Raw genomic sequence first — 24,662 nt, forward strand, 5'->3', positions numbered from 1 at the left:
CACCTAAGCCAACTCCGTCTAGTCAAGGCTATGGTTTTTCCAGTAGTCATGTATGGATGTGAGAGTTGGACTGTGAAGAAGGCTGAGCACCAAAGAATTGATGCTTTTGAACTGTGGTGTTGGAGAAGACTCTTGAGAGTCCCTTGGACTGCAAGGAGATCCAACCAGTCCATTCTAAAGGAGATCAACCCTGGGATTTCTTTGGAAGGAATGATGCTAAAGCTGAAACTCCAGTACTCTGGCCACCTCATGTGAAGAGTTGACTCATTGGAAAAGACTCTGATGCTGGGAGGGATTGGGGGCAGGAGGAGAAGGGGACGACCGAGGATGAGATGGCTGTATGGCATCACTGACTCGATGGACGCGAGTCTGAGTGAACTCCGGGAGTTGGTGATGGACAGGGAGGCCTGCCATGCTATGATTTATGGGGTTGCAAAGAGGCGGACACGACTGAGCAACTAAACTGAACTGAACTGAACTGAAGTCGACTTCACTTTCACTTTTCACTTTCACGCATTGGAGAAGGAAATGGCAACCCACTTCAGTGTTCTTGCCTGGAGAATCCCAGGCACAGGGGAGCCTGGTGGGCTGCCATCTATGGGGTCCCACAGAGTCGGACACTACTGAAGTGACTTAGCAGCAGCAGCAGCAGCAGCAGCAGCAGCAAGCTGTTTCAACGGGGCTTCCTAGGTGGTGCTACTGGTAAAGAATCCACTTGCCCATGTAGGAGACATAAGGGACACGAGGATTTAATCCCTGGGTATGGAAGGTCCCCTGGAGGAGGGCATGGCAATCCACTTCAGTATTCTTGCCTGGAGAAACCCATGGACAGAGGAGCCTGGTGGGCTACAGTCCATGGGATCTCGATGATTCAGACATAAGCACACACACACATAAGCTGTTTCAAACTAGAGGTCCTTAATATTTAACCATTTTTCCTAAAGTGAAACTGACTTCAGAGATAGGAGTGACGCCGTACTTCCTGCTCCACCTGCAAACAGAAACCATCTTTCCTAAAATTCCCACCCACAAGGCAGTTTGTTTTCACACAGAACCTGACCTCTCACCTTCATTTCCCAAGGCTGCAAAACTCTCAATGAGCTCACAGTTAATAATGAATTAGGTGAAGAAATAATAAAATAAGCTGGTATGTTGCTAAGCTGACTGGAGACAGGCGAGAAACACCTGGCAGAACATCTCCTGAGGAGATTTCTCATAGCACCAGCTGTGAGGGAAGAAAGTGTGTGAGGCTGGACATGGAAATCGTGAAAGACTGACTGCGAAATAGCCACTGAAAACCCCACGATCTACAAGACCACAACTGAAAAGCGACAGCACAGTGGCTTTTCACAGTAGAGGAAGAAAAGGCTGGTTTAAGTTTTCTGTGATGTGGAAAGGAGTGACCTCTGCAGTGGCTAACAGATATGGGGCAAGGGATCACTGTGCGCCAGCGTGCTCTGAGCCTGCACTTGGGTTATCTCACCTCATCTGATCATCAGACACCCTAGGAGGTTGGTTCTTTCGTCACCCTCATCTTACATGTGAAGGAACTAAGGTCCTGAGTGCAGGAGGTGCCCAAGGTCACACGGGTTGGTGGCACAGCCCAGATATGAACTGGGCAGTCCAGGCCCAGGGGTCTCCTCCACTTGCCACGCTCTTGGTATTGGCCTGGAAAAAGCCTAACAGTCACTTTCAAGGGACCCAGAAGGTTTTACCCACACTAGGTACAAACAGCTCATGTAGCTCAGTATCAAACAAATAACCCAATCAAAACGTAGGTAAAAGATCTATTTTTGGCACCTGGACAGGGACTTGCACCCTGGGCCCTCTGAGTAAAAATCTGATGCTCTACCAGCTGAGCTACCTGGGCAGCCAAAAGATCTAAACAGACATTTCTCCAAAGAAGACATACAGATGGGCAAAAACCACTTGAAGAGATGTTCAACATCACTAATTATTATAGAAATGCAAATCAAAACTACAATGAGGTATCATCTCACACTGGTCAGAATGGGCGTCATCAAAAAATCTACAAAACAATAAATGCTGGAGAGGGTGTAGAGAAAAGAGAACCCTCTTACAGCATTGGTGGCTATGTAAATTGATACAGTCATTATCGAGAACAGTATGGAGGTTCCTTAAAACACTAAAAATAGAACTACCATATGACCCAGCAATCCCACTCCTTGACATGTATTTGGAGAAAACCATAATTTGAAAAGATACATGCACCATTACTGTTAATGTTAATGGCAGCAGCATCATTTACAATAGCCAGGACATGAAAGCAAGCTAAATTTCCATCAACAGAGGAATGGATAAAGAATATTATTCAACAATATTGTTAAGTAATTAGCCTCCAATTAAAATAAATAAATTTTAAAAAAGAATATCACTCAGCCATAAAAAGGAGTGAAACTGAATCATTTGTAGAGATGTGGATGGTCCTAGAGCCTGTCATACAGACTGAAGTCAGAAGGAGGGAAACAAATACTGTAATACTGATACATATATGTGGGATCTAGAAAAATGGTACAGATTATTTTATTTGCAAAACAGAGACAGAGGTAGAGAACAAATGTATAAATACCAAGGGGGAAGGGAGGTGGGATGAATTACGAGATTGGGATTGATGTATATACACTACTGATATGTATAAAATAGATAACGAATGGGAACTGACTGCATTGCACAGGGAGCTCTACTCAACGCTCTGTGGCAACCCAAATGGGAAGGAACTTTTAAAAAGAGGATATATATGTATATGTACAGCTGATTCACTCTGCTGTGTCACACATTATAAAGCAACTATACTCCAATAAAAATTAATAAAAAAGCATATATGTATGCACCATGGAATATTATTCAGCCATAAAAAATCCGAACGACGACACTGGCAGCAACATGGATGGATCTAGAGATTGTCATACCCAGTGAACTGAGTCAGACACAGGAAGACAGACATCATATGACATCACTTATATGTGGGATCTAAAAAATGGGAAGAGATGAACTTCTTTACAAACCAGAAATAGCTATGAATGTAGATAACAGACTTACGCTTACCTGGGGACGAAGGAGGGAGGGATAAACTGGGAGATTGGGGTTGACATATAAACATTACCATACATAAATAGATAACGAATACAAATCTGCTGTATAGCACCAGGAGCTCTACTCAATACTCTGTAACAGCCTATATGGGAAACGAATCTTAAAAAAAAGAAAAAGAGTGGTTATATGCACAACTGAGTCTCTCTGCCGTACACCTGAAACACGACACTGCAAATCAACTATACCCCAATCAACATTAAAAAAAAGGAGCAGTATCTGAGCCATGCTCTTGAAACACTGATGGCCTCACCTTCTTCAGGAGATCCTTCCCCATTCCGTTTTCTAGTTAAAACAATATCCTATCAGGCCTGTGAGGTCTCAACAAAAAGCCCAGGAGGCAGCAGGGCAGATAAAAACCCTCTATAGCTGTCAGTGTCATGCCTACAAGTGCATCTTGGAGGGTTGGGCTGCAGAAGTCCTGTGAGGACCAGCAGTGCTGAGGAACGAGCTGAGCTCTTGCAGGGAGACACCTCATGCGTGGTGAGAAGACAGTTTTATGCACATCAGGTCATGAATGTGTTCTGCCAGCACAGAAAAGGCTCTGAGCGTGGATGACACTAATCTGTTGTGTTGATACAATTGAGGTCAGTTATCTCATCTACAAAACAGAAACCTGCATAATCTTCCTCACATGAGGGGAGTCAACGGGAGGGAAGAAGGGAAGAAGGAAGAAACGGAGAAAACGTTTCCTGTCATCTATTTAAGTCTCTGTCCTTATTCTACCACTTTTATGTTTGATGTGCATATCAACCCAACAGGTAGACTTGAGTGTCTGATTTACACGGGAGGAGGTTCAGACATGTTAAACTACGACTTGTAAGGGGAGCTCCTGACAACAGGTCTAATCCTAAGCCCACTCTCCACGTTAGTAATAACACGAGGTGCTCCAAGTGTGGAGGTATCAGGCACTTTCCGAGGACAGCCTGAGCTGGGGGTGTGTGGGGGACTGACAATCCCTGGGGCCACTGATGAGGTCAGCACCACAGAGCCATTTCACTATACAGATGACACAGTGGTTTTTCTTATTTGGTTGTCCGCCCATTTTGTTCCCTCACAAAAAGCAATGTCCCCCAGTTGGTTTCAAGTCTCTGATGCCTGTATACACCACCTGTCTATGCTTGGCGACTCCTAACCTGCTTTGGAAAGCAACATCCTGGGAAAGATCTATGGTGGCAAAAAGTAATGATCTCACTATGCTTAGAAAAAAAAGGTTTTTTTTAAAAAACAGATTCAGTTCAGTTCAGTTGCTCAGTCGTGTCCAACTCTTTGTGACCCCTTGAATCACAGCATGCCAGGCCTCCCTGTCCATCACCAACTCCCGGAGTTCACTCAGACTCACATCCATCGAGTCAGTGATGCCATCCAGCCATCTCATCCTCGGTCGTCCCCTTCTCCTCCTGCCCCCAATCCCTCCCAGCATCAGAGTCTTTTCCAATGAGTCAACTCTTCACATGAGGTGGCCAGAGTACTGGAGTTTCAGCTTTAGCATCATTCCTTCCAAAGAAATCCCAGGGTTGATCTCCTTCAGAATGGACTGGTTGGATCTCCTTGCAGTCCAAGGGACTCTCAAGAGTCTTCTCCAACACCACAGTTCAAAAGCATCAATTCTTCGGCGCTCAGCCTTCTTCACAGTCCAACTCTCACATCCATACATGACTACTGGAAAAACCATAGCCTTGACTAGATGGACCTTAGTCAGCAAAGTAATGTCTCTGCTTTTGAATATACTATCTAGGTTGCTTATAACTTAGGCAACTGTGGAATGTAGCCTGAGCTTTAAATAACTAATGTAGTTCCTTGGTCAAATTCATAAACCTTGCCTGTTGTCCTAACAGCGATTATTATTATTACAGAGCCAATTACTGTAATGGAAAGCTCAGACTCCCCAACACATTAAAAAATAATTGCTGGGTGTCGCCACCCCCATATCATGGAGGCATTATCTAAAGTCGGCATTATCCAGAGATGTCAGGACACAGACTAGGACCGTTGGTAACTTGAAAGGAAAAATGAAAGTACCAGGAAATGCAGTGGATGACAACTAGGCTGGGCCCCCCAATCTCCTCCCTTTCTGGGGGCACTGTCCTATGCAAACTTTCATTCTTGCTACATGGTATATTATGGTCCCTCCATTCTTGCTTTTTCTTTCTGTCAGGAAAAGAAATCTAAAAGAATCCAGAAAGACTTATTTTTATGGGAAGCAGAGTTACAAAGAAAAGCTCCTGAGTGGGGTGGCATTTTCTGTTAGTCAGAAATCCCCCTCTGTCTTATTAAAAAATCAAAACAGGGAATTCATATATGTAATTAAGGCTTCCTACCCTTTGATTATCTAACTGATTACTGTCTACTTAAGAGGAAAGTCAAACGATTATCTTGATAGATGCTGCTGTGGGGTAGCAATTAGGACAAAGCTCTCTTCCGAGGGCAGGGTCCTTAATGATTTCCTATCAGAGTCCTGATTGCTGACACATTTTAAATTCCAGTATTCCTGCCCATTTTAACTGGATAACATGATTACCTGATAACGAGAGGAGTAAAGAGTCAACTGGAAAAGCAAGTTTAACCCTAACATTATATAGCCAAAGCCAATTCAAGTTAACAATGCAATTACAAACCTAAGGAAAAAGAACACGTGCGCTGTGGTTGTACCCTATTTCTTTTAGACACCAATTTGCTGTCTGCCGAGAGAGAGAGATTGTGGGCCATTTCTCCTTTTGGATCTTGGTTGTTGGAAGATGGAGGGTAGGAAGTGAAGTGAGAAGAAAGTTAAGAAAAGGTACTATATTAAACTATTGTAACTGAGGGAAAAAACCAGCAAACCGGAAACTTCCAAATCTTGCCATTATAAAGTAATACTGCTGAACCAGAGTAGCTCTCCTAACATTAGTAGGTACAAAATCAGCTATATATAAATATAAATATATCAGTTATTGCCAAGTTTGGGACAAAAGGCAGAGCTGGACTGTAATCCTTGCCAGAGGGAGATACACCAAAGGTGTCCTGTGACTGCCCTGGGGTTCTACCTGGATGCACTTTCTGGACTGCAGCACAGGGAAGGAGAGGCCAAGGGGAAAGCGGCAGTCTTGCTGAGTTGAAGAATTAAAGACAGGAGGCTGGGGCTGGGCAACGGGTAGAATTTTGTAAAGGAGGAAGCTGAATTGAGAAGGAGCTCTAGGACTCTATATAGGAGTCCCCTTAAGCAGAGGGTCACCAGGAGTCGGACAGGACTAAGCACAAGTAAAGTAAGTGAAGCTTCTGACCCATTACTCAGCTGCACATATGCAGGCAAGACTCCAGAGGCCTGTCAGGGAAAGACTGCTGGGGATCAGCTCTCAACAGCTGTGAGATAAATGGAGCTTCTGGAGGGTGCAGAGTGCTGGAAGACACGGGAAACTTAACTTCTAAGGTGAAAAGGCCTTGATAAACACCTGGGTGTCCACTGAGACAAAAAAAAAAAAAAAAAAGCCATCTATTAGGATCCCGGATATTCTAGACCTGGCCAAACAAAGGTTAAAAAGCAAGCCTCAAAAATATGTAGCTGATTTAACAGTAAATTAATAACCTATCAGAACAAAACTCTCTAAAGGAAGACAACAAAATCCAGATGATAACACATCATCCGCAATGATGAGTATAGAATCAGAAGTTTCCAGATATGTGGAAGAGGACAATGTGAATTCTAACTGGGAAAGAAGTTGATAGAAACAGACTCAGAGATGACAAATACTGGGTTAGCAGACAAGGAATTTAAAACATATAAATATGCTTAGGAAAGGATAGCCCTAACAACTCAATATACAAGGGAACCTCACTAGAGAAATGGAAACCATAAAAAGAATTAAATGATGGGAGATTAGTAAATGAACCTCTAGCACTGCAAGGTTCCTATATTTTGTGTTACGTAGTAAAATATTAACTAATCAGATTGCAATAATGTAAAGATGTATTCTGTAATTCCTACAGCAACCACTAAAAAGATAAAGAACAACAGAAGAATCAACAAAAATACTAAAAAATATTCAAATAGCCCCAAAGAAAACAAGGAAAAAGGAATAGGAAAGCAAAATTACAGATAAATCAAAAAAGAAAAAGGAAAAGGAGACAGATAAATCAACAATTATAGTTGGAGACTTTTAACACTCTTCAGTAATTATCAATAATTAAATAACTAAACAAAAAAAATCAGTAAGCATACAGAAGATACAAAGAACACTAACGACTGTTTTCACTTAATTGAAATTTATAAGAATTATACCCAACAACTGTAGATTACACTTTTGAATGAATGATGTTCACCGAACAATGTTCACATGAATTCACATTAATGTTCACATGAATAATGTTCACATTGAGAAACTATATGCTTGGATATAAAAAAGTCTCAATGACTTTTCCAAGATCTATATTATAGAGCATATGTTCTTTGACCTCAACAGAATTAAATCAGAAATCCACAACAGTAATGTATCTAGTATGACCTAAATCAAGTCCCTTATGATTATACAGTGGAAGTGACAAATAGATTCAAGAGATTAGATCTGATAGAGTGCCTAAAGAACTACTGATGGAAAGAACTATTGTAACACTGTACAGGAGGCGATGATCAAAACCATTCCCGAGAAAAAGAAATGCAACAAGGCAAATGGCTGTCTGAGGAGGCTTTACAAGTAACTGAGAAAAGAGAAGGGAAAGGCAAAGAAAAGGAATGATATATCCATCTGAATGCAGAGTTCCAAAGAATAGCAGGGAGAGATAAGAAAGCCTTCCTAAGTGAACAAGGCAAAGAAACAGAGGAAAGCAATAGAATAGGAAAGACCAGAGATCTCTTTGAGAAAATTATAGAGATACCAAGGGAAAGATAGAGATACCATTTCATGCAAAGATGGGCACAATAAAGGATAGAAACAGTATGGGCCTAACAGAAGCAGAAGATATTAAGAAAAGGTGGCAAGAATACACAGAAGAACTATACAAAGAAGGTCTTAATGACCCAGACAACCACAATGATGTGATCACTCACCTAGAGCCAGACATCCTGGAGTGTGAAGTCAAGTGGGCCTTAGAAAGCATTACTACAAACAGTCAGTGGAGGTGATGGAATTCCAGCTGAGTTATTTCAAACCGTAAAAGATGAAGCTGTTCAACTGCAGCACTCAATATACCAGCAAATTTGGAAAACTCAGCAGTGGCCACAGGACTGGAAAAGGTCAGTTTTCATTCCAATTCCAAAGAAGAGCAATGTCAAAGAATGTTCAAACTATCATGCTCATTTCACATGCTAGCACGGTAATACTCAAAATCCTTCAAGCTAGGCTTCAACAGTACATGAACCAAGAACTTCCAGATGCACAAGCTGGATTTAGAAAAGACAGAGGAACCAGAGACCAAACTGCCAACGTCTGCTGGACCATAGAAAAAGCAAGGGAATTGCAGAAAAACATCTACTTCTGCTCCATTGACCACCTTAAAGCCTTTATCTGTGTGGATCCCAACAAACTGTAGAAAATCCTTCAAGAGATGGGAATACCAAAGCACCTTACCTGTCTTCTGAAAAACCTGTATGCAGGTCAAGAAACAACAGTCAGACATGGAACTACTGACTGGTTCAAAATTGGGAAAGGAGTATGTCAAGGCTGTATTTTGTCACCCTGCTTATTCAACTTACATGCAGAGTACATTATGCAAAATGCTAGGCTGGATGAATCACAAGCTGGAATCAAGACTGCTGGGAGACATACCAACAATCTCAGATATGCAGATGATACCACTATAATGACAGAAAGTAAAGAGGAACCTTTTGATGAGGGTGAAAGAGGAGAGAGAAACAGCTGGCTTGAAACTCAACATTCAAAAAACTAAGATCAAAGAATCTGGTCTGAATACTTCATGGTAAACAGAAGGGGGAAAAGTGGCAAAATCACTGCAGAGGGTGACTACAGCCATGAAATTCAAGATGCTTGCTCCTTGGAAGGAAAGTTATGAGAGACAGTGTATTAAAAAGCAGAGACATCATTTTGCTGACAAAGGTTCATATAGTCAAAGCTATGGTTTTTCCAGTAGTCATATATGGATGTGACAGCTGGACCATAAAGAAGGGTGAATGCCAGATAGTTGATACTTTTGAATTATGATGCTGAAGAAGACTCTTGAGAGTCCCTTGGACTGCAAGGAGATCAGACCACTCAATCCTAAAGGAAATCAGTCCTGAATATGCATTGGAAGGACTGATATTGAAGCTGAACCTCCAATACTTAAGCCATCTGATGCGAAGAAATGACTTACTAGAAAAGACCCTGATGCTTGGAAAGGTTGAAGGGAGGAAGATAAGGGGACGAGAGAGGAGGAGATGGTTGGATGGCATCACCATCTTGATGGACATGAATTTGAGCAAGCTCTGGGAGTTGGTGATGGACAGGGAAGCCTGGCATGCTGCAGTCCATGGGGTCGCAAAGAGTTGGACACGACTGAACAACTTGAACTGACTGAATATATTCAATTTCAACAAACTGTCCTGTTTCAGATTCAGTTCAGTCTCTTGGTCATGTCCAACTCTTGTGACTCTCTGTTTTAGATAGGGAGGTTAAAAGTTTTTCACTCAAGATTCCTCCTCTCCAAATGCTTTTCAGCTATTACTAAATTCTGCTCAAGTATATTTTCATTTTGTTCTGATACACTCCATTATTTTTGTCCTTTTCTGCTGTTTGCATATTGAAAATTACCTCAAAGCAGCTGAGGAGGCAGGTGGAGTATAACATATTTTTATTTTTTTTAAAAAAAGGCCCACAACAAATAACAAGTTAGAAAGTTAGGCCAGACACTAAAAATGATAGACAGTAGTTTATGCCAAGTACCAAATGAAGTATGAGTAACAACTGCTGTAAGAATTCAAAGGAAGAGGTCAAAGACATTTAAATTCAATATTATGAACTAAGTGGGTTTCCTGATTATCTCGCTGGCCTATTCACTCTGCCGCTGTGCTACAGGTTTTCCTCTCTCTCCAAACTCTCAACATTCCTCACTTCCTTCATATTCTCAATTGATTTCTCAGTGAACTAGAAAGCGAGGAAGAAAACCTCTCCAAATGTTTGCCACCACAGCCACAATGCGGGACCCCAGGCAGAGTGGCCTCTGTGTTGCTCCCAGGTCACACCGGCACTCTCCTGCATCCAGACCTCTGCATCTGCTGCTGCTTCTGGCTGGAATGCTCTTTCCACTCAGGCTTACACGAGTGAAAGTGGAAGTCGCTCAGGTGTGTCTGACTTTTTGCGACCCCATGAAGTTCTCCAGGCCAGAATACTGGAGAGGGTAGCCTTTCCCTTCTCCAATATTCCCAACCCAGGGATTGAACCCAGGTCTCCCACACTACAGGCAGATTCTTTACCAGCTGAGCTATCAGGGAAGCCCCATGACTGAACCTTCAACTTTTTTCAGGTAGAAAACATTAGCAATCAACCTTCGGTAACTACTCCATTTAAAAATGCAATCTTCCTTTTTATCTCCCTCATTGTGTTTTTCCTCCATAGCCTTTTCAGAATATAATACACCATATATCTTTAATATTTCGCCTCTGTCAGCTGAATGTGAGCTCTGTGAAGGCAGAGACTTGGCTTTGTTCCCTGGAGGATCCCCTTGCACACAGACCGGTGCCTGGTTGTACAGAAGGTACTTGATAAATCTTTTTCGAATGAATGAAGCAGAATTTGAGCTGGAGGTTAAAAATAAGGCATCACTTATGAGGAGAGGGAAGGAAGGACATACCAGACTACAGAAAGGAGAGGAAGAGCAAATATATGGACATGGGATTCATTATGCTTAAGAAAGTGAGAAATTTCCTTTAGTTAGAGAAGAAGGAAAAGAAGAGAAGATGAGGATGAAGTGTGGGCTGGTGATGCATCAATGGCCTAGACTGTCAATCTAAACTTATTCAGACTTAACTTTGTTAGCACCAAGGAGCAACTGAAGTTTTCTCAGCATAGAAGGGGTGGAGGAGGGGGGACTGGAGCTCTAGGAGACAGAGGCAGTGGGGTCAGTGGACAGATTTTTGGAAGCAGACAGGCACACTGACTGGGGAATCACAACACTACCGAAGCAAATGGGAAGAGTAGGGAAAGAGACGGTTGGCACTGTTGAAGAAGGCTTCTCATAGCTAAAAGCAAAACACAGGGAATTAGAGAATTTCTTCCTCCTAAAGACTGCAAAGAAATCTCTGTATAATTTCATTTTCTTTCACAGAGTGCAGTGAAGTTCCTGGAGACAGATATGAATTGCCCTGTATAGTTCCATAAGAAGGCAGCCTTAACTGAATCAAGCAATAAAGGAAAAAGTTATGTGACTCAACCATTTAGAGTGGGGTCTCTTCTTTAAGAAAATGCTGTGTCTGGAATAATAGCTACTATTAGCAGCTATTTCACCACAAAACCCGGGCGCTAAAACGTATTCATGTCAAAACAGAATCACAACTAGAATGCCTGTGCGATATGTGCAGAAAACAACAAAACCCACAGAAGTCCCAAAGCAGGAACCTGTCAGACAGAACACACCATATTAAGTAAATACCCACTCTTCATCTTCTCTTCCTTTAACCAAAGAAGATTTCTCACTGTTTGCTGTACATACTCGATTCCATGTTATGATATTCCAGGAAAGGACTGGGAGCTTTCAGGGGTAACACAGTAACTGATTTGGGACAGTGGTCCAGACAGAAGGCTGTACTCTGGGTAACAGTATATCAGCCACTCAGGAACATCATGTACATTAAAGCAATTCAAACTCTGCAAAGCTCTGCTGTTTGGAGTCTATGACCTTTACAAATAGGTGATATTTCAACAGAGTGCAATTACGAATGGCCTACTGAGTTGTTTTTAATGCAAAACAATAAGCTGTTGGCTGCTCTGTCACACATGCTGAAGAGAAAAGAAGATCTCTGCCATGTATTTTAGGAAAGCTGAAAAGCTTCATCAGGAATACTGTTGGAGGGGAAAGGCCCTTCTGTAAGCTGCTCAATACTCTTGAACTGCGGCAGGGTCCAAAATTCCAAGGAGATGGTAGACATGATGTCACTACTTGTTTTGCTAAGCACTACTTATTATATACTTCCATATACTGAGAGGGGACCGAAGAGAGAATAAAGAAACACCACTGGCTCTGATGTGGTCTCACATACGTTTATGATCTCATATGACTGGATTCTACTCAGTGGAAACAATCTTGTCAACTATTAATAACTAAGAAGCAGAATATTAAGGTGTCACATTAAGACGCTGAAAAATTACATCCATTAACCTTCAACTGCCAAAGTATGGTGACTAATAAACGTGACTAGGTCTCTCATGATCAGCTACAGGGTTCTATTCTTGGCTTTGTTCGGTACAAATATTTTATCCATGGCTTGGATAAACATAAAACAGGCCAACATGCATGGTATGAAAATACATGACTCCCAAAGGTTATAAACTGAAATAATACAAGAAAAGCCCTGTATTGACTCTAGAAACTGATTTATTTACATAGGGCAGGACGGGTAGCATGCGTGAACAGAATCAGGGGTTTGCTATCAAACATAGTTGAATCATCCTTACCAAATGGCTGCTAAAAAAGGTAATGTGCTTCTGGTTCAATTTATAGAAACAGAACCTAGAGAAGGAAAAGGCTGCACACTGTCCAACAATAGGACATTCTGGAAAAGAAAAAACTATGTAGACAGTTAAAAAACAAACCAAAAAACCACAGCAGCTGCCAGAGCTTTGCAGGGAGGGAGGGAATGATGATTAGGTGATGTAAACTGTACATATGACTGTAGTGTAAACTATTGATTTTAGTTAATAATGTGGCTTATTAAGTGTAATATACATACCACAGAAATGCTAGAGGTAAATAACACGGAAAATTGGGGTAAGGGGATATATGGTAACTGCATATTTTCCATAAACCTGAAACCGCTCTAACAAAATTTATTAATTAAAAAAAACACATTAATCAAAATGCTACATTAGAAAATATTAACTTAATGCAAAAGAAATGGGTGAGGAATGGGATCTGCACACTGGCCCTGAGACCCTTGGCTAGTCTCACTTTTCAAGCCAGAAGAGACACACAATCACAGTAGAGAAGGATTAGTGTCAAACAAATGCTCACTGCTGTCCTTCCTGGTAACTGTTTCTCGCTGACATTCTCTCTTTCTACCTGAGGACTAATAGGCAGGTTCCAGAAAAGCCCAGGTCACGGACGTCAGGTCAGAATCACGGAAAAGAAAGAAGGTTTTTCTATATATAATATCATGTCAGCTGCATACAGTGACATGCAGCTTATGCATGCAGTTTACCTCTTCCCTTCCAATTTGGGTACCTTTTTCTTGTCTGACTGCTGTGGCTAGGACTTCCAATACTGTATCGAACAGAAGTGGACTGAGAGTGGGCATCCTTATCTTGTTTCAGACTTTAGTGGGAACGCTTTCAGCTTTTCACTGTTGAGGATTGTACTGGCTGTGGGTTCGTCATAAATAGCTTTTAATAAGTTGAGATACATTCCCTCTGTATCCATTTTGGTAAGACTTATCATGAAAAGATGTTGAATTCTGTCAAATGGGTTTTTTTTTTTGCATTTATTGAGATGACTGTGTGGTTGTCTTTTCTTTTGTTAATGTAGTATATCACATTAATTTGCATATGCTGAACTATCCTTGTGAACTTGGGATGAATCCCACTTGGCCACTGTGTATGATCTTTAGATCACAGATGTGGTTAACTAAAATTCTGTTGTGAAATTCTGCACCTATATTCACTATGAAAGGTATTGGCCTGTAATTTTCTCTTTTGGTGGTATCTCTGGTTTTGGTATTAGGGTGATGGTGGCTTTGGGAGTGCTCCCTCCTCTTTAGTCTTTTGAAAGTCTGAGAAGGATCAGTAAAAGTTCTTTGTATGTTGAGTAGAATTTGCCTGTGAAGCCATCTGGTTCTGGACTTTAGTTTGTAGGGAATTTTTTTTGGTTGTTTGTTTTTAAATTACAGATTCTATTTCATTTCTGGTGATTGCTCTGTTCAAATCATCTGTTTCTTTTTTATTCAGTTTTCATGGACTGTGTGTTTCTAGAAAGTTGTCTATTTCTTCTAGGTCGTCAAATTTGTTGACATATAATTGTTCATATTCAAATTGGAAGAGGAGGTAGAACTGTCACTCTCTGTAGATGACATGATACTATAAATAAAAAATCTTAGAGACTCCACACAAAAACTACTAGAACTGATAAATGAATTCAGCAACATAGCAGGGCACAAGATTAACATTGAGAAGTTGGTTGCATTTCTTTACATTGACAATGAAATAGCAGAAAGAGAATGCAGAAAAACAACACCTTTTAGAAATGATACAAATGAACTCAACAAAACAGAAAGAGACTCAAAGACGTACAAAACGAACTTATGGTTGCCAGGGAAGGGATAGTTAGGTAGTTTGGGATGGACATGTACACACTGCTATATGTAAAATGGATCACCAACAAGGACCTACTGTACAGCACATGGAACTCTGCTCAATGTTATGTGGCAGCCTGGATGGGAGAGGGGTTTGGAGGAGAATGGGTACATGTATATGTATGGCTGAGACTCTTCACTGTTCACCTGAAACTATCACAACATTGTTGATCAGCTATACGCCCATATAAAAGAAGCAAGTTCAAAAAATAAAACTAAAAAAAAAAAAAAAAAAGATGCACCCATATGATCACAGCAACTCCATTCACAATACCCAAGACACAGAAACAACCTGAATGTCCACTGACAGATGAATGGATAAATAAGATGTGGTGCATATACACAATGGAATACGATTCAGCCATAAAAAAGAACAAACTAATGCCATCTGCAACAACACGGATGCAATTAGCAATCTTCCTACTAAGTGAAGTCAGTCAGAAAGACAAGTGTACGATATCACTTTTATGTGGAATCTAAAATACGGCAAAAAGGAACCTATCTACAAAACAGAAACAGACTCAAAGAGAGAACAGACTTGTGGCCGCCAAGGGGGAGACGGTGGACGAGGAGTCTGGGATTGGCAGACGCAAACTATGACCTACAGAATGGATAAACCAATGTCCTATTATATAGCACAGGGCACTATATTTAATATCCTGGGATAAACCAGAATGAAAAGGAATGTATATAACTGAGTCACTCTGCTATACAAAAAATTTAACACCACACTGTAAATCAACAATACATTAAGTAAATAAATAAGAATAGGAAAGAACATGGCAGCAACAGTCAGATCCACGACCATGTCAAACTTTACCTGAGCCATGAGCTCCCGGAAAACAGTCAGATAAGGACATTTCCCTTAACCTGTTTTCCAGAACAGAAAGAACCACCCCTCCCCATAAGACTCAGAGAAGACCTAGATAGTCCTCAGGCTTACTGTGACAAAGCCAGACACGCCTGTCCTCACTGATTGATTAGAACAAAATGCTTGCCAACTGATAACCAAATGTTAACTAGGCTTCTCTCCTCCCAAGCTTCTGACCCACCCTCTGCTCAAGCCAGCATACCACCTTTCCTTAATGATATCTGAGAATCAGCTGACATCAAGGAAAGACATTTCTTGATCACTATCTGATTCTGCCACCTACTCCCCCATATCTGGTCCTTTCTAGATTTGTTTACCTGCCTCTATAAAAGAAATTTCCTTTCTGCCCAATATTTGAGACCCTTGCACATCCTTTGGTCAAAATGTTCCCCCTATGGTAATAGCTTCCTCCCTTCTATTGTAATAGCTCCCTCCCCTTATGGCAGTAATTCTTTTGAATGAATCTCTTCTTATCTAAGTCCAAATTTGTTTTTCTTTGATAGACAACATATTCTATTAATTCAGACTAGGTGTTAGGGTCTAACTAAAATCATTCAGCATATTAACGAGCATGCCACTTGCTTAATGCAACTATAGACTCCTAAGATTTTAACCTTCCAAAAGATCTAAAAATCAACCAGTCCAACCTCTCACCCAGAGCAAGAATACATCTGTAGAAGCTTTGAGAGACAGACATCCTGCCACTGCTTGCATACCTCTGGTAAGAGGTAATGTAAGAAAATTCTCATACTAAACCAACATCATCATTTATGCAGTACTTGTCTGTCCTCTGAACTACTTACTGGGTTGGCCAAAAATCTGGAAGTCAGAAGCATTCTTTGAATTGGGTTGGCCAAAAATTTCGTTCAGGAAACCGAAAGGAAATTTTTGGCCAACCCAATACAAACAACACTTCTAACTTCCGAATCAGCACCCTCCAGATATCTGAAGGCGACTGCACCTCAGCTTCTTCACATCAGCATAAAGAGGTCCTTTGGCCTGCTGAGGTCTTCTATCCTGTCTATGCAAAAACAAAGATCAAATCACATCCCCCGGTTGCTCTGTTTGTTAAATCAATAGAGGCATGGAAGTCACATCTGGATATAATGTGCATCTAAGTTTTCCTAAGACAGTCTAATACTTTAAGGAAAGAGGAAGCATACAACAAGGGCTATCACTTTGTTGTTCATGAGGAACTGCACTTTTGCAGGAGAGTTAAGGGTGAGGCAAAAGGCCAATGACTTCAGCTTATACCACAAAGTGAGAGCAGTCAGAACAGTGCAGTACTGGCACAAAACCAACACACAGATCAATGGAACAGAACAAAGTTCAGAAAGAAACCCATGCGCTTACGGTCAATAATCTACAACAAAGCATGCAAGAATATACAATGGAGAAAGGACAATCTCTTCAAGTGCTGTGGGGAAAAATGGACAGTTACACGTGAAATTAGAACATTCTGTAACACCATACACAAAAATAAACTCAAATTGAATTAAAGACCTAAATGCAAGACCTAAAATCATAAAACTCCTAGAGAAAGACACAGGAAGAACACTCTTTGACATAAATTGTGGCAGTATTTTTTTGGATCCATTGGATCCATTTCCTAGAGTAATGGAGACAGAAGGAAAAATAAACGGGACCTAATTAAACTTAAAAGCTTTTGCATAGTGAAGGAAACCATCAACAAAAAAGACAACCTACTGAATGAGAGAAAGTATTTGCAAATGATATGACTGCTAAGAGGTTAATATCCAAAATAAATAGTTCATGTAACTCAACATTAAAAACACAAATAATAAATGTTGGCAACAAAGTAGAGAAAAGGGAACCCTCATATGCTGTTGATGGGAATGTCAATTGTGCAGCCACTGTGGAAAACAGTATGGAGGTTTCTTATTAAACTAAAAATAAAACTACTACATAATCCAGAAATTCCACTACTGGGTATATATCCAAAAAACCCTCAAAACACTAATTTGAAAAGATACACGCACCCTAATAGTCATAGAAGGATTATTTACAATTACAAAAAAACAACTGGAAGCAACCTAAGTATCCATCAACAGATGAAAGAATAAAGAAGATGTATATACATACAATGGAATTCTACTCAGCCGTAAAAAAGAATGAAATTTTGCTACTTGCAGCAACATAGATGGATGTGGAAGGTATTATCCTAAGTGAAATAAATCAGATAGAAAAAGACAAATAGTATATGATATAACTTATATGCAGAATTTAAAAAATACAACAAACTAGTGACTGTCTCAGAAAAAAGAAACAGACTCACCGATAGAACAAACTAGTGGTTACCAGTGGGGACAGGAAATATAAGGGTAGGGGAGTGGGAAGGACAAACCACTATATACAAAATAAGCTACAAGGATACATTGTACAACACAGGGAATATAGCCAATATTTTATAATAACTATAAATAGACTATAACCTTTAAAAACTGTGAATCACTATATTGTATACCTGTAGCTTATTGACTCAATGGAAAAGACCCTGGTGCTGGGAAAGACTGAAGGCAGAAGGAGAAGAGGGTGACAGAGGATGAGATAGTTGGCTGGCATCACCGGCTCAATGGACATGAACCTGGGGGAGATGGTGAGGGACAGGGAAACCTGGTGGGCTACAGTCCATGGGGTTGTGAAGAGTCAGACGCAACTTGGTGGCTGAACAACAACGACAACAACTTATATAATATTGTACATCAACTGCACTTCAATTAAATAAAAGAGGCAAATGAATTTTTATTTAGGCCATCATCACACAACACCTAGGATCTGCTGCATCTGTCTCTCAGTGCTTTCTCCTTTTGTGATCCTTTGACTTTTGTGAAACTATCAACCAGTCATTCTTGGGCTGGTCAGTTAAAGCAGCCAGCTTTTCCTGTTGCTATGGAAACAGTGGTTCTATAAGGCTTTTTCCTTAAAAAACAAAAAAAAACTTCCCACTCCATAATTTAATAAAATCATGAGCAAATAAACTCATCTACATTCCTGACATGACTGGCAAGACTTGGAATTATCTATAAAAATTCTGCCTCACCAGAACATTTCAGAAAAAAGGTCAGCTCTAAATTCTGATATTACACATGAAACTGTGCACCAGTTTCTGGGAGGCTTGGCTATTAAATCCACCAGTTCAGTCACCATTAACTTGTGTTTTAAGAGCCTGGCACATCAGAAGCTTATTGAATATTTACTGAATTTACCCAGAACTACTAGAAAGGCTTCCCACTCTGCCACTCTCAGTCTTCTCCCTAACTGGAAGAAGAGAACATTGACTGTACCCCTAACTAGTGGGTTCCGCCAGCCAGAGTACCCAGGCCCTGATGCTTCCACAACAGCAGAGAAAGCTCATCTAAAACACGGATGGCTCAGAGAGTGTAACCATGCTTTTGTAATAAAAAATAAGGCAAAACTGCTTTCTCTGATTATTATGCATGTAACAATGCCATTGTTCATTCTGAATATTCACTGGAATGACTGATGCTGAAGCTCCAGTACTTTGTCCACTAGATGTGAAGAGCCAACTCATTGGAAAAGACCCTGATGCTGGGAAAGACAGATGGGAGGAGAAGGGGGCAACAGAGAATGAGGTGGCTGGGTGGCATCACTGACTCAATGGACATGAGTCTGAGCAAACCCTGGGAGAGAGTGGAGGACAGGGAAGTCTGGAGGGCTGCAGTCCATGGGGTCGCAAAGAGCTGGACTCGACTGAGCGCCGCAACAACAGTGTCAACTTTGCCACACAAGTTCCTGGTTGGTGTTTCTAGCACAGTCAAGAAGTGATGCACTATAGCTAAGAGGTTTTTACTGCTGCCTTCCACTAACTCTCTACACTTCTTTAATCCACCTCAAACACTGACAGTACCTCCAATCTTGATCTATGCTAGGGAGTTTACTGCAATGAACTTTATGACAATTTCTATCTAAGGAAAATGTATCTAATTTTCAAATTTCTAGTCATCCAAGATCAAGATACATCCAAGATACAGAAGTCCTAGGAAAGTATATATGTTTCCTACGTTTTTTATTGAACTTATCAGTTAGAGCGCATTAAGAAGACATTTTATATACAAAAAATATGGTATACAAATTTTAAGCACTATAGATAAATTATTACACATGATAAGTATTTCTAATCCAGAGCTTTCCAAAGGAATTTCTAAAATACAAAATGCTCATGGAATGTGCCTGGTCCTGACATGGCAGCAGAATAGAGTGACTCCTCCATGAGACACCCACCCCGAGCCAGCAGGACCTGACACAATACGGCTCCCGGCTCCTCGGCACTCGAACATGGCTCTTGGCAGGGCCAGCGCTGACAGCAGAGTCGCCAAGCACTTTCTGCGGTTTCTGGTCAACAGAGAAAAGCTTTGGCTCAAATCAAGAACACTGCTGCTCTTTTGTGTTCCTTACACATGCCACTCTGGCAGTCACACTGTTCAGCAGCTACTGCTGGTGCTCCCATCTGTCAGTGCAGCGTTGGGAAGAGTGACTGCAGATCCGAGACGACAACCAGAACACACAGATACGCACATACAAACACAGACACACACGCCGAACTGGGGAAGTGACAACGACACGCTGAGCCTCACATTGATCGTGCTCAGAGTGCTGCTGCCTGAGCTCAAACAGTAAGGAGCTGACCGTGCTGGAACACAAGCCCAGGGCAGCAACAATGTGTCACTGGTCCTTTCTAGAGTTATCCAGCAGAAACTCCTCTTCCCCCTTGAGTCCCCAAAACAACTACCAAGTCTGTAGAATCTTACGTCTCTCTCATCCACGAAACAACTCCTGAGCAACTGTGTACTCTGTTCTACACTTAGAGGAACAAGAAACACAACTGCTGTGGGCCCTGCCCTTCTGAGGCAGAGGGTCTAGTGGGGGACACATATAAGCAAAGAGGCAATTTCAACACAGCCAGGTAAGCATGTTGGTAGAGACGAGTTCAGGGTACTCTGAGAGCTCAAAAAAGGAAGGACGCCTAACTTAGACTTAGGGTATCCAAAGGGTGTAGGGGGACAAAAAAGGCTAAGACTTGAATCTACCTCACCTCCTCATTCCATTAACATAGCACAGGCTTAGGACTTTGTTTCTTCTAATTGGTCTTTCTGCCTCAAACCTCATGTCTGGTGGGAGCACTTATCCTTGAGATGAAAAGCAAACTTCACAGGCTGGGCTCTGTCACCTGGACTCTTGTTTATTTCACTGGGCTGCTGTAAGCTTCCATATTTAAGATAAGCAGAACAGCCCCCATTTCCTGAAATGTGTTGTGTTCACCTGTATCTGCCAAGAATACCTTTTCCCTTGTTTCCAGGCTGGAGTAAGCTCTACCTCCACTGGGAAGCCTTCCCTGATCTCTTCTCTTAGTCTGGGAGAAGCACCTGTTATGATGTACATTTTAAAGTTTTTCTAAACACTGTAACCAGTGAGATATTAAGTACATGCTGTTAAGTTAGGGCTTCAAGTCAGGGGTGGTCAGTGGCCCTAACCAAGAATCCACATTTCAGAGATGGCAACACATGTACTTCCAAAGGAGGCTCCTAAAAGCCTTTTAGCTGTTCATATTTGGACTAACACCTACGACTTTGCTCATTAGCTCAGAAAACAGCAGAAAAATTTTCTGTTGGTAAAATTAATGGCTTGATAATCAGAATGTTAAATATTAGAAATGGTCTCTCATTGCTAAAATAAAAGGTACTCAAAATATGTATTAATAGGCTGGATAAAATGTTTTTGAGATATTAATTTAACAAATGTCTTTTATGGTTGGATTTGCTTTCATTATAATCTAGTATCAATGTTGTAGAGGAGCAGCTAACCATTTCTCAAGTTTCTTAATTAGACTCTGTACCTAAAGAATATAAGAGTTGTACTAGATGAGGTTGGTAATTTCAAAACAGGGCTTCTCCCCCGCATTCTTGCAGCACCCCATCACCCTGCATGGCATGCGTCAAGGTGCAAGGTCACCGTCAGGGCACCTGTCTACCTTCCCCACCAAAGGCTGAGGTCCTTGAGAACGCGGATGTTATTTCTCAACTCTGTAGTCTGCTTCTTTGCTCATTATCTGGTACAAAGAAATATCTGCTGAACGGACAATACTATCAGTAGCATAACAGAGTGAAAGGATTAGTCCAACATTAGACTAGGAGTTGGGGGAGACTTGTGTTTTAATGCCAGTTATAATTTACTGAGTATTTAATATGTGTCAGGCACAGTGGTAGGCACTTAAATCATTTCTCATTTACTCTTTAAATTCTGAGAGGTAGCATTATCCTTTTACAGAGAAGGAAACAGGGAGGCTGACTTGAGGTTATTCAGATAAAGAAGTGGAAGAGTCGATCTTTGAATCCAAGTCTGGCTGAACCCAAAGCATGGGTTTTTAACCATTGTGTTAGAAGTGTGTTCCATGTAACATTTGAGAGAGGCAAAAAAATTTCCCTCTAGAGTCCAGTTTCCTCCTTTGTTTACTGAGTGGGATTAAGTGGCTGATGCCCTTTCCAGCTCCTCACGTTGCAGTGTGACGGTTCTGAGCGGCAGCAATCAGCACCACCACCTTGCCTGCCCTTGCTGCCTGACAAGAGTGAAAGAGGTCTTCGTGTGCAACATGTTCTAGGGCTTTTCAGATAACATATTTTGCTTCTATTCTTTTTTTTTCTTCCTTTGAAGCAGTCTTGGAGGATTCTGAAGGCAGAGAAAAGGGACCTGTTTTTGGCACAATGCTTTGAAGCTAGAACCTGCTGTTAAGTCAACAGGGCCAGCAAGTTGTTATTTTTGTTCTATTATACAAGCTTTTGCCGACATGGATGCTGTGAAATTGTTTTAAAAAGGTGGGGGACAAGGAAAGCAAACCTTCAACCAGGACACAGAGAAATAAAAACAGAAAAAGAGAGCATAGCAAAAACGCCAATCTGTTGGCTGTGTTTCCACTGTACTGTTACAGCTGGATTAAAAAAAAGGATTTTAGTGGTTCTCTTGGCATCATCTGAGAATTACTTGGTTGAAAGACAAACTCTATCTGTGCCACAGAGTTTACAGTCTCGGGGTGAAATAGCACAGATAGAAGTTCTATCTCATGAGTATTTATGAGGACTTACTTAGCTGAAACCTGCTGAAATGTTAATACCTCAGACTAGTTTGTTCTAGGAACAGCCACCTGGAGGGACGGTACATTGTTAAGAAAAACTATATACCTTTCATCCTTAGAATATCTTTCATCTGCTATCACTCACTGATACCAGGATGCCCATTTGGCGCTAGTAAGAAAGAACCTTCCAGCCAATGCACAAGACATAAGAGACATGGGTTTGATCCTTGGGTCAGGAAGATCTCCTGGAGGAGGGCATGACAACCTGCTCCAATATTCTTGCCTGGAGAATCCCATGGACAGAGTTGCTTGGCAGGCTACAGTCCATAGGGTTGTGAAGGGTCGGACACAACTGAAGCAACTTGGCACATAGTACACACACAGGAATTCTAGAACAACGAAAGTCCCTAGTTGCCAGGACACTGATGCTAGACTCAACCCCCCAGCTGGCTTCTCTGAAACAGTCAAAAAGCTCTGGTGACACCTATTTAAGGCATCCAATCAGAAAGAACCTCTGACAGCATTAAGATGATTAAAAATCACTCATTGTGAGAACACTGTTCAATAGAGGAGAACACACACACAGAAGGAGGAAGTTGGCTTTCTTCCATTAAAACTCACTCACCTTTTTAATAGCAGGATCCCCTTTGGACAGATGACAGGATGGGGACATTTTTACCTAGGGGGGAAAAAAAGGCAAACCTTTTGATATCTTATTTACAGTTTAGTTTTGTTTGACCCACCCTCAAATAATTCAACTAGAAGTGGCATAGTAGTGTGTGCGCATGCTCAGTCAGGTCCAATTCTTTGAGGCCCCATGAACTGTAGCCTGCCAAGCTCCTCTGCCCACGGAATTTTCCAGGCAAGAATTCTGGAGTGAGGTACCATTTCCTTCTTCAGGGGATCTTCCTGACCCAGGGGTCAAACCCGAGTCTCTTGTGTCTCCTGCATTGGCAGGTGGATTCTTTACCACTAGTGCTGCCTGGAAAGCCCCAGAAGTGGTATAACTGAGATAATACAGACATTTTAAGGGAACCAATGAATATATGTATATTTTTAAAAATCCCTTTGAAGTTTCTCTGAGATGAAAAACACAGTGGTTAGCCAAGATAAAAATGTGATTAAGCTATGAAAAGTATTACAGATGGTCCAAATTGGTTTTAGCCAAATGGTAAGGAACCTAAGAGATCTTTGGGTACAATATTAATTTTAACTATCTTTGTGGACAACTGACATGATCCAAAGTAGTCAGGGATATATTATTTCATAATGATAAAGAAATCAATTCATCAGGAGGACATAACAATCCTAAACATCTACACATCTAACAACTTAAAATACGTGAGTTAAAAAGTGATAGAACTGCCAGGAGAAATAGACCTTACAGCCAGAGACTTCCATATTTCCCTCAAGAAATGAGAGAACAAATATGAAGATATACCCAATTCAAAAAATGGGCAAAGGATCTGAACATTTTTCCAAAGAAGACATACCAAAGAACAATAGATACGTGAAAAAGTGCTCAACATCACTTATGAGGGAAATGCAAAGCAAAACTACAGTGATGTATCACCTCACACCAGTTAGGATGGCTTTCATAAAAAAAAGACAAGGTATAACCAATGCTGGCGAGGATGTGGAGACAGGGAGCCCTTACACATTGTTGGTAGGAATGTAGATTAGTACAGCTATTATGGAAAACAGTATGGCAGTTCCTCAAAACTTTAAAAACTGAACTATCATATCATCCAGCAATCTCACTGCTGGGTATATATCAGAAGGAATTGAAATTAACATCTTGAAGAGATACCTGCTCACTCATGTTCAGCATACCATTATTTACAATAGCCAAGATATGGAAACAACTCAAGCATCTATCAGTAGATGAATGGATAAAGAAGATATATATATATATACACATACACACACATATATATATCTCTCTCACATCCTCACACACACACAATGAAATATTACTCAGTCATAAAAGAAGGAAATCTTACCATCTGCAACAATAAGGATGGACCCAGAGGGCATTATACAAAGAGAGAAGTCAGACAAAGAAGGACAAATGTTGTATGAAATCACTTGCAAGTGGAATT

The 24,662-nt window shown here is 41.0% G+C and overlaps 1 protein-coding gene across 7 annotated transcripts in view; it reads right to left on the reverse strand.

Moving 5' to 3' along the window:
- Window positions 1-24,662, reverse strand: part of VPS8 (VPS8 subunit of CORVET complex) — a 395,845-nt gene that overhangs the window by 12,426 nt on the left and 358,757 nt on the right. For 6 of the 7 annotated variants that reach the window (XM_069558731.1, XM_069558750.1, XM_069558702.1 and 3 more), the window contains one exon: window positions 23,186-23,239. The exons of the other annotated variant lie outside the window; for it this stretch is intronic. In XM_069558731.1, the coding sequence (XP_069414832.1) occupies window positions 23,186-23,239 (54 nt within the window). The remainder of the gene's footprint in view (window positions 1-23,185; window positions 23,240-24,662) is intronic. 7 annotated transcript variants of the gene reach the window in all.

Source organism: Ovis canadensis, chromosome 1, assembly GCF_042477335.2.
Source record: "Ovis canadensis isolate MfBH-ARS-UI-01 breed Bighorn chromosome 1, ARS-UI_OviCan_v2, whole genome shotgun sequence".
In the NCBI taxonomy this organism is placed as follows: Eukaryota; Metazoa; Chordata; class Mammalia; order Artiodactyla; family Bovidae; genus Ovis; species Ovis canadensis.